This window comes from Musca vetustissima, unplaced genomic scaffold (assembly GCF_032173495.1).
Source record: "Musca vetustissima isolate MV318-11 ecotype Yass unplaced genomic scaffold, APGP_CSIRO_Mvet_v1 utg17733, whole genome shotgun sequence".
Lineage (NCBI taxonomy): Eukaryota > Metazoa > Arthropoda > Insecta > Diptera > Muscidae > Musca > Musca vetustissima.
Window position 1 is genome coordinate 240,463 of NW_026879553.1, and position 11,800 is coordinate 252,262.

Consider the following 11,800-nt stretch of genomic DNA (forward strand, 5'->3'; position numbering starts at 1 on the left):
GCACGTTTTTCAGCCCAATTAGCTGTAATTTAATATTTTGAGTTCTCATTGAGTACCAAATCTCCCTACCAAAAATTATGCATATCGCTTCACTATTGGGTATAGTTCTCAAAGAACGATACCTTCCGATTTTCGGTATTCCGAGGATATTGGGTACATTTTTTTCAATCGAAATGCCTGTTATTTTATTTTTAGAGTTCTCGTTGAGTACTAAATCTCCCTACCAAAAATTATGCATATCGCTTCAATATTTGGTATAGTCCTCAAAGAACGATACCTTCCGATTGTCGGTATTCTGAAGTTTTTGGCCATTTTTTTTTTCAATCGAGTTGACTGTAATTTGATTTTTTTTATTTTCGATATTGACATTTTGTAATGTTGACATTATGCCAAATATGACCTTTGGCCAACTACATACCATGGCCATTACATACCACTTCTCATACCCACCACCTCCCTCTCCACCTCCCCCTCCTCCTACTCTTCACATATGGTAATCAATTTAATGTTTCATATTTTCAACACCTTTTTTTAACAATTTCATTATTGGCTGGGACACAAATGTGGGGAGTTTTCAACGAGGAGAGGTGTAAATGGGATAAAGAAGAAAAGGAAGAGGGGTCTCCCTCAAACATGTAAACCAATTTGTAAATTGTTGTAGCTGTTGTTGTTGTTCGTATTGTCATTTCTATGTAATTATGGGCCATCAAATTAATTACAAGCATTGTAATTAATTTTTTTTTTAGTAGTGGTCATTAGTTTCCTCTTTGGAGAAACTAATTACACACAAACACACAAACAAATGCAGGCACACACACAAACAAATACAGGCGCTCACACACACACACACACACACATGAAGTGTTATTAAAGCACAGGCGGGCGAACCACCGCACGCGTGCACTCTCGCGAGAGTAAATATCACTATTCTCCCACACACACACATCCAACCGAACCAATTGAAAAACCATTGACACACACACACACACAAAGACATGTGCGTAAAAACAGAATTTTGTACGCTCTGCCCGTGCCTGTATTAAAGCAATAAAGAAAGCCTAGTGATTTGTTATAAGCTTTTGCTTGAATTTGCTTGCATTTTCGTTAATGTGTTTTGGGGGGAAGCGAGGAAATTCGAATCTCAAAAGGGTACCATACCCCTTTTCCTCTTTATATTCCACTAATTATTTCGTTTCGGAACAAAAATCGATATCCAACTAAAAAAAGTAACGAAAAAATTTTGTTGTTGAAAAAACACGTGTCAATATTAAAATAAGTTGCAACACGTGCCTCGTCCGTCCATAGCTACACGTATAAGGAACACACACACACATTTCTTAATTAGAAGCAATAGAATATTTAATTGTTGTAGGTGTAATATAGGGTATTACTACTGGGTGGAAAATGTTCCTAGAAAAATATTAAATATTGAGCCACTTTTTACGTTAGGCCCCATATATTCGGTATTTTCGGAATGGTGAAAAAAAATTGAAACGACTTGGCTGTAATTTTGGTATTTTGGGTTCTCACTGGGTATCAACTTTCCATACCAAAAAATTTCAAAATTGGCCAATGTTTCGGGGTACCCCCTATTGAGCGGAGATCCCTATTATTCGGTATTTTTGCGAGTTTGGGTATATTTTTCAACCAAATTGGCTGTAATTTAATATCTTAGGTTCCCACTGGGTAGAAAATCTCCTTACCAAAAATTATCAATATTGATCCACTTTTTTTCGGGTAGCCTCCATACAACGGAACCACCTAATGTTCCGTATTTTCGGGACGGTGAATTTTTTTTTAGCTGACTTGGCTGTAATTTAGTTTTTTTTTTTGGTTCTCATTAGGTGTCAAATCTCCCTACCAAAAATTTCCAATATTTGTCCAAGTTTCCGGGTATCCCTCGTTGAGCGATAGCTCCTATTATTCGGTATTTTTGGGAGTTTGGGTATATTTTTTCAACCAAATTGGCTGTAATTTAATATCTTAGGTTCCCACTGGGTAGAAAATCTCCTTACCAAAAATTATCAACATTGATCCACTTTTTGGGGTAGACCCCATACAAAGGTACCTCCTTAAATTCGGTACTTTGGGGATGTTCGGCACGTTTTTTCTTTTAACCGAATTGGCTATAATTTAGTATTTTGGGTTCTCACTGGGTATCGAATTTTCCTGCCAAAAAAATTCAAAATTGGCCAATGTTTCGGGGTAGCCCTCATTGAGCGGTACTCCCTATTATTCGGTATTTTGGGGAGCTTGAGCACGTTTTTCAACCAAATTAGCTTTAATTTGGTATTTTAGGTTCTCAGTGGGTAAAGAATGTTCTCACAAAAAATTATTAATAATGGCCCATGTTTCGGGTTAGCCCCCATACAGAAGTACCACCTAATATTTGATATTTGCTGATTTTTGGCAAGTTTTTTAACCGAATTGGCTGCAATTTCGTATTTCAGGTTCTCATTGGGTACCAAACCTCCATACCAAAAATTATCGAAATCGGTATACTTTTTAGGATGGGGGCTATCCGGAACCGGAACCGATTATTATTACGTATTTTGCGAATTTTTGGCACGTTTTGAAGCTGAATGGGCATTAATTAGGTACATTGACTTTCCATTAGGTAGCAAATCTCCCAATCAAAAAAAAATCGATATCGCTCTATTTTTTTATGATAGTACCCATATAACGGAACACCCCATTATTCGGTATTTTGGGGAGCTTGGGCACATTTTTCAAACTTAATCAGCTATAATTTGGTATTTTGGGTTCTCACTGGCTAAAGAATGTTCTCACTAAAAATTATTAATATTGGCCCATGTTTCAGGGTAGCACCCATACAAAGGTACCCCCTTATATTCAGCATTTTGCGGAATTTTCTCATGTTTTTTAATCGAATAAGCTGTAATTTGGTATTTTGAGTTCATATTGGGTAACAAATCTCCATACCAAAAATTATCGAAATTAGTCTACATCTTCGGATAGCCCCCATATAACGGTACCTTCCGATTTTCGGTATTTTGAGGATTTTTGGCACGTTTATTAAGCGAATAAGCCGTAATTTGGTATTTTTGGTTCCCACTGGGTAAAAAATCTCCCAAATCAAAAATTATCGATATCGCTCTATTTTTTATGATAGTCCCCATATAACGGTCCACCCCATTATTCGGTATTTTGGGGAGCTTGGGCATATTTTTCAACTTAATCAGCTGTAATTTGGTATTTTGGGTTCTCACTGGCTAGAGAATGCTCTCACAAAAAATTACTAATATTGGCCCATGTTTCGGGGTAGCCCCCATACAAGGGAACCCCTTAATATTCGATATTTTTGGGATGGTGGGCACGTTTTTCAACCGAATTGGCTGTAATTTATTATTTTAAGTTCTCATTGGGTAGAAAACACTCATACCAAAAATTATCGATTTTTTTTCTACTTTTTAGAATATCCCCCATATAACCCTACCCTCCGAATTTCGATATTTTGCGAATTTTTGACACGTTTTTCAACCGAATTGGCTGTAAATAAGTAATTTGGGTTCCCATTGGGTAGCAAATCTCCCAAATCAAAAATTATCGATATCGCTCTATTTTTTATGATAGTCCCCATAGAACGGAACACCCCATTATTCGGTATTTTGGGGAGCTTGGGCATATTTTTCAACTTAATCAGCTGTAATTTGGTATTTTGGGTTTCCACTGGCTTAAGAATTCTCTCAGAAAAAAAATATTAATTATCGAAATTTGTCTACATCATCGGATAGCCCCCATATAACGGTACCCTCCGAATTTCAGTATTTTGCTGATTTTTTGAACACTATTTAAGCGATTTGGCTGTAATTTGGTATTTTGGGTTCTCATTGGATATTAAATCTCCATACCAAAAATTATCAAAATCGGTGGACTTTTGAAGATAGCAACCATATAACGGTACCCTCCGAATTTCGATATTTTGCAGATTTTTGGCTAGTTTTTTAAGCAAATTGGTTGCAATTTTGTATTTTGAGTTCTCACTGGGTAATACATCTTCCTACCAAAAATTATCAATATAGGTCTATTTTTTAGTGTAGCTCCCATATAACGACACCTTCCGATTTTCGGTATTTAGAGAATTTTTGGCACATTTGTTAAGCGAATTGGCTATAATTTCGTATTTAGGTTTCTTATTTGACTAGCAAATCTCCATACCAAAAATTATGGAAATTGGTCTACTTTCTCGGATAACCCCCATACAAAGGTACCCTCAGATATTTTCGATATTTGCGCATTTGTGGCACGTTTTTTAACCGAATGGACTGTAATTTGGTATTTTGGGTTCTCATTGGCTAGCAAATCTCAATACCAAAAATTACCGAAATTAGTTGACTTTTTAGTATAGTCCGCATATAACTTTACCCCCAAATATTCGATATTTTGCGGATTTTTGGAACCTATGGGCAGGGTGGTCCCGCTACTGAAGCCGGGCAAGGATGCCAGCAAAGGTGAATCGGACAGGCCGATTTCACTTTTGTCGCCAGTAGCGAAGACCCTTGAGGCTTTACTCCTCCCCAGCATTAGAGAAAGCTATCCAGTTGCGGATCATCAACATGGATTCCGTAAGCAACACAGTACAACAACAGCGTTGCACGCCATTTGCACGCATATAAGTAGAGGACTTAACCAGAACCGGCCGTGCGATAGAACAGTGTTGGTAGCGCTTGACCTATCAAAAGCCTTTGGTATGCAGATGATTGTCAACCATGACACGCTGTTTGAGAACATAGAGAACACTTCCCTCTGGCCGAGTTTGAAACGTTGGATAATCAACTATATGTGTGGACGCCAGTCGTACGTGGAGTTCCGGAACAAGAAGTTAAACAGGAAGTTCCCCAGGGTGGAGTGATTTCTCCGGAACTGTTTAACCTCTACCTTTCCGGTATTCCACGCCCTCCGGACGGCATTGAAATCGTTACGTATGCAGATGATTTTACGATTATGACCTCGGGTCTCATTGTTGAAGACATGTGTGTGAGGTTGAACGCCTATCTCATCCATTTAGCAGCCTTCTTCAAAGCGAGGAATATGAAAATATCCGCATCGAAGTCGTCAGCCACACTATTCACCACATGGACTGCGGAGATGAGAATGCCGTTGAATGTGCAGGTCGAGGGGCATACAATTCCGACCACCAACTACCCCAAAATATTCGGGGTCACATTCGACAGCATGTTCAAATCGCCCGCGCAAACCACAGCTATCTGCGATAAGCTGAAAAGTAGGAACAAAGTCCTCAAGTCGCTTGCTGGCAGCACTTGGGGCGCAGATAAGGAAACCTTGTTGACCTCTTACAAAGCGATAGGTCGGTCTGTGGCTAGCTATGCGGTTCCAGTGTGGTCTGCGAATTCCAGTGATACGCAATGGAGAAATATTCATACCTGTCAGAATGCCGCCCTGAGGACAGCGACAGGGTGCCTCCTCATGACACCAGTGGACCATCTTCATGAGGAGACGAAGATCCTTCCCGTACGTCAGCATAGCAATATGCTTTCGTTGCAGTACCTGCTCGGGTGTTTCAGGGACGATCATCCCAACCATTATATGGTGGATAGGACTCCCCTACCCAGGCGTGCCAGGAAGGATCTGCATGATTTAGAGAGAGAGGTCCAACGATAAAAAAGGGAGCCTCTAGATCAAGTTGCCTATCGAGCAGGTCTGAATGGCATTCATACAGATGCAGTAGCCGCAGCGCTGAACGGTTACAAAGTGAATGCCGTCCTCGGAGCTCACCCCCCACCCATAGCAGCTGAAGAACGTCAGCTGCCCAGACAAACCGAGAGTAGTTTTGGCTCAGTTACGTTCTGGATGGTGCAGTCGGCAAAATTCGTATTGGGCACAGATTGATGACCAGGTGTAGGATGTCTGCCCAGCATGTGGTACAGGCCCTCATACCACACTGCACTTGTTCAATTGCCCAGCCAAACCTACTCACCTCACTCCGGAAGATCTGTGGTTACAGCCCGTGGAGGTAGCTGCATTTCTAAATCTGGAAACAGAACTGGAGGAAACTTAACAGAAAACATACAATTCATATAAACTGCTACAACAACAACCATCGGTCAACTTTTTGAGATAGTTCCCATATAAGGGTACAACCAAATATTCGGTATTTTGCGGATTTTTGCATTATTTTCAATTGAATTTTCGGATAGCGCCCACATAATAGTACCCTTCGAATTTCGATATATTGCGATTTTAGCCACGTTTCTTAACCGAATGGACTGTAATTTGGTATTTTGGGTTCTCATTGGGTAATACATCTTCCTACCAAAAATTAACGAAATCGGTCGACTTTTTAGTATAGGCCCCATATAACGGTACTCTCCGAATTTCGGTATTTTGAGAGTTTTTGGCACATTTTTTAAGCGAATTGGCTGTAATTTGGTATTTTGGGTTCTCATTGGATAGTAAATCCCCATACCAAAAATTATTAAAATCGGTATACTTTTTAGGATAGCCCCCATACAACGGTACCTTCCGATTTCCAGTATTATGAGGATTTTTGGTACGTTCTTTAATCGATTTGCCTGTAATTTGGTATTTTGGGTTTTCATTAGGCAGCAGATCTGTCTACCAAAAATTATCCATATCGATCAGCTTTTTAGGATAGCCTCCATATAACGACACCTTTCGATTTTCGCTATTTTGAGAATTTTTGGCACATTTGTTAATCGAATTGGCTATAATTTGGTATTTAGTTTTCTTATTAGGTAGCAAATCTCCGTGCCAAAAATTAAAGCTATCGGTCTTCACTTTAGGATAGGCCCCATATAAGAGTAGCCTCTGAATTTCGATATATTGCGATTTTTTGCACATTTTTAAATCGAATTGTCTGCAATTTGGTATTTTGGGTTCTCATTGGGTAGCAAATCTCCATACCAAAAATTATCAATATCGGTGCACGTTTTGATATAGCCCCCATATAACAGTACCCTCCGAATTTCGATATATTGCGATTTTAGGCACATTTGTTAATCGAATTGTCTTTAATTTGGTATTTTGGGTTCTCATTAGGTAGTACATCTTCCCACCAAATATGATCGAAATCGGTCGACTTTTTAATATAACGGTACCACCAAATATTCGGTATTTTGCGGATTTTTGACACGTTTTCTAATCGAATTGGTTGGAATTTGGTATTTTGTGTTCAACTTGGTTAGAAAATCTACATACCAGAAATTTTCAATTTGTTTTACGATAGCCCCCTTACAATAGTACCCCAAAATATTCGGTGCTTTGCGGATTTTTTGCAAATTTTTTGTTAAATTACATCCAATTTGGTTCTGGTTGGGTGCCAAGTTTGCCTATCAAAAATTTACCGTGGAATAAGGCGCCATTTCTAATGGTCCTGCAATGTCCAACTCATGGTGTTGGGTATAAAAAGTTCGGCCCCTCCGAAGTTAATGACATTTTTCCTTTTTTTTTTTGTAACTATTTTTGACTTCATTCAAAGAAAAATAGAACCTGAACACCATTAAATATGCTGATGATAATGATGAGGGCTATGAAATTCCGTTGCTATTTTCGAGAAGCCAATAGCCTGGTGGGATAATTTTGAGACGTATTTTTGTTTCACTTTTTTTTGGATACTATCACAAGAGAGCGTGTCGAAAAGAGAGCCACATGAAAATGAAGAGAAAACAAGCAGCTACAAGGTTTTTAATGAAATGTTTCTATCCCCCTCCATCCCCTCTTTCCCATTCCCCCTCAAAAAAATTGTTGATTTCGGGAAAAAGGAGACACAAGAGATACAAAGCAGAGGACTTTCATTTTATTAAAATGTGTGTATGTATGTGTGTGTGTGTGTAAGGATAGCCATTAATGAAGCTAAATTTGGCATATACACACACATACATACACACACGTATTATTAATAAATTTTTTAAATAACCCAAAACAAGGTTTATTTTGAAAAAAAAATGCAGGCAGGGTTGTATTTTTTTTTATTGCCTTGTTTAGTTGTTGTTTTTATTTTTATTATTTTTCTTTGTTGTTTTTTTTTTTTGTATTAATAATAAAAAAATGTTTGGTATCTAATTACCCTTTCCAAAACGCCTAACAGCTCTGAAGGTTTCATGTTTATCCACGGTGTTGGCCTAAGCCTCTGAGCAAAAAAATTTCCTTGGTATACAACAACGGCAACAAAAGCAGCAACAGCAATTGACGGCTGTCAATTGAGGATGGTTTGATGGCAATGATGATGATAATGACAACAATGGCCTTTGAACGTTTTTTTTTTTTTTTTTGTTTTTTTTTACACTTTACAATTTTTTTTTTTCAATTTTATTCTTTGGTTTTAATTATCACTGATTTTAAATGGGGTTGGGAGGAGACACACATACACTAGGTTAATATTCTCACACCCTCCTAGGGAAATATTCAACAGTTACTTTTTTTCTATTTCTTTTGGGCAGTAAATTTTAAATTTTTTCTCTTTTGGATTCAACATTTAATTTTAATTTTTTTTAATTCATTTTTTTTCCACTTTTCTTTAATTATACATTTTTTTTTGCTCAAAAGTAACCACAACTTTAAATGGACACACAATTTTTCTTTTACACTTCTCCACCTTTGCGATTAGATTTTCTAGCTTATTTTCTTTTTCAAATCAAATTTTCAAGATATTGCTTTATTTGGTTTTTTATTCAATTCTTTTTCTTTCCAAATTTATAATAAATTCTTTTCTTAATTTTCCCCATAAAAAAATCCTGTATACGTTTGTTTCTTGCTATTTTTTTTCTCTTCAAACCGTTTTTATTTTATTTTTTTCTATTTTCCGTTTTTTTTTATTTTTTCCTTCGTTTGGCTACTGCTGAAAATTTTCACGTTTAACTTTGCCGAAGTGAAAAAAATGAATGGTTGCAATTTTCCGTGTGTATAACTTCAAAAAATTGGTTAAGTTTAGTTCTTCCTTCCTACGGCTGGCCTAATGTCAAACACTCACTCATTCATTTACTCACAGCGAAGCACACACACACACAAACTCTCTCTGTGTGGCGCGCACACACTCACACACAGCCGGAGCTAAGCACAGGGATATTTGAAGAAGAAGAAGAACGAAACAGAAAAACAACTACCTTGAATGAGAGTCTGTGCGTAAACTTTCCACAAAAAGCTACTCTCCAACTAGTTGTCGTTGTTTTTGTTGTTGTTACTGGTAGTATTTGTGTTATAGTAGTATTCCTGGCAAACAAAAAACATCCCCACAAAGAACAAAAAAACAACAACAAAACACACACACAACACTTAACCTTCTTCCCCCCACACCCCTTCTCCCTCCCACCAACCAACACACACATCCACACAAACATCATTATTATCATCATTACCATCAACGACGACTGCTTGTTAACTTCGTTAACATCAACGACTTCAACGCGAAGCTCTTAATGTTAACTGCATGGTTGGTTTGTTGGGTAAAGGGAGAGACTAATGGAGAGCGAAAGGAAAAGAGAGAATGAGAAAGAGAATGTTACATATGTTGATAGTAACAGTGATAGTGGGTGGCATATGGTGAGATTGTATTGATGCTGCCAACATTTCGTTTACGTTTAAATCGCCAAAAAAAAACAGAAATCCTATCAGAGATGGGAGACAGACATTATAAAAATGGACCGTTATAGAAAATTGCCGGCAAAAAATGTGCCTCCGAAAATGTATCTCTGAATACCACATTACAGCCAATAAAATGGAAGAATGCACATAAAAAAATTTAAAATCCTGACAATTTGGTCGGAATAAAAATCCAAAATTTTGTGCTTAAAATCATATGAAGGTACAGAGTTTAGAAAAAAGCAAATATTATTTTAACCCTCGGACAGTTTTGTCTGTCTTTCGGCAAAAACAAAGACATCAATTGTAACGGTACATAGAATAACCGAAAAATTGCAAAGGAAGAGAGTAATTTTAAATGTAGAATATATTCGACAAAAATACTGAAAGAGTTAATAAAACATGGACATATATTGAAAATTTTTCTATATATATGTAAGTCGGTCCAAAAATTATTTTATACCAAATGGGAAAATGCCATCAAAGCCTTCAAAATACCGAAAATGGATTGGTATCGTTATATGGCAGCTATACCAAAATTTAAGGCGATATTGATATTTTTGGTAGGAAGATTCGACACCCTATGAGCAAAAAAAAAAAACAAATTAGAGTCAAATCGTTTGAAAAACGAGCCCAAACTCCCCAAAATACGGAATAATAAATAAAACCGAAATTTGGGATGTAATCTTATATATGCTAAAAAGTAGACCGATATCGAAAATTTTTTGTAGAGAGATATGTTACCCAATGAGAATCTCAAATGCCAAATTACAGCCAATTCGGTGAAAAAACGTTCCCATACCTCCCAAAAAAAAACCTGATATTTGGGGTACCGTTGTATGGAAGCTATCCTAAAAAGTAGACCGATATCGACAATTTTTGGTGGGGAGATTTACTTGCCTATGATAACTCTGAATACCAAATTACAGCCAATTCGATTATAAAACGTGCCCAAACTCCACAAATTTCTTAATAATAGGAGGTACCGCTTTATGGGGTTATATCTTGAAAAATATACCAATATTGACCATTTTCGGCAGGGACATTTCTGACTCCTACATTACAGCCAATTCTATTGAAATACCTAATATTTGGGTATACCATCATATGGGTTTAAAAAGTGCGGTTAATACCTGTAAAACCCGAAAATGGGGCGGTACCGACCCATACCAAAACTTAGACCGATATTGTTAATTTTTGGTAGATAAAATAGGAGATAAAATAGGTGTAGAGCAGGCACGGGCAGAGCGTAAAAAATTCTGTTCTCACGCACTTGTCTTTGTGTGTGTGTGTCAATGGTTTTTCAATTGGTTCAGTTGAATGTGTGTGAGAGAATTGTGATATTTACTCTCGCGAGAGTGCACACGTGCGGTGGTTCGCCCGACTGTGGTGTAGAGAGTAGATGCACTTCCAGTTTGGCCCAATTCCGAGATTACAATGAAAGGGATCCGTTGCCTCGTACTGCTACAGCGCACTTCCCAGCGAGTCATCGCTCACAACATCGCCCTCAGTCTCCTCAACAGCTACCCAATATGCAGCATTTAAAGTTGCAATTCCTGATTCTGCATCTTTTCTGCAATTCAATAGGAACGGCCTTCGAGGGTGAAAAAGTTAAGATAGTGGAATTTATGAATTGGAATTGAAGTATTGATCGCGGCGGTGCAGACGTTCACAACGTTCTGAGGAAGAATCGCAACAAAAGTGGAGGTGGGGGCTTATCATTTCTTTATTCACCACTACATACCTACCACGCTTGAGTTAGACTCTAGTTACCCGTATGGGGGTAACAGTTATATGTAGTATAGCTATGAAGTGCGTAATTTTGTTAACATTAGCTTTCCAATTGAGGACAATAACTGTCTGGTACCAGGGGCATGAATTGCGGTATTCCGTCCTAGGTAATGATCAGAGGGGAACAACGCTGGTAGAGCAAATTTATTGTTTTACGTTTTGCATGGTAAATGAGGATACTGCCACCAAATAAGGGGAAAGCGTCACAGTTCGCTAGATATATCCCGGTTTCAAAAACCGATCCCGTCATTTCAATGAAATCAGACCACCTAAACCATTATTGACTCTATCAATAGTCCTGATTCCATATCCTCTGAACGACACATTTTCTTAATAATAGGAAAATCTCGCATGGTGGTCTCGCTAATAAAGTCAGGCAAGAATGCCAGCAAAGTTGAATTTTACTGGCCGATCTCACTTTTTCCACCAG

The 11,800-nt window shown here is 37.8% G+C and overlaps 1 protein-coding gene across 1 annotated transcript in view; it reads right to left on the reverse strand.

Annotated features, from left to right (window-relative positions):
- Positions 1-8,129, reverse strand: part of LOC133324468 (cationic amino acid transporter 2) — a 102,147-nt gene extending 94,018 nt beyond the window's left edge. The window contains exon 1 of the mRNA XM_061533302.1: positions 8,069-8,129. Within this exon, the coding sequence (XP_061389286.1) occupies positions 8,069-8,104 (36 nt within the window). The 5' untranslated portion in view covers positions 8,105-8,129. The remainder of the gene's footprint in view (positions 1-8,068) is intronic.
- Positions 8,130-11,800: the final 3,671 nt, after the last annotated feature.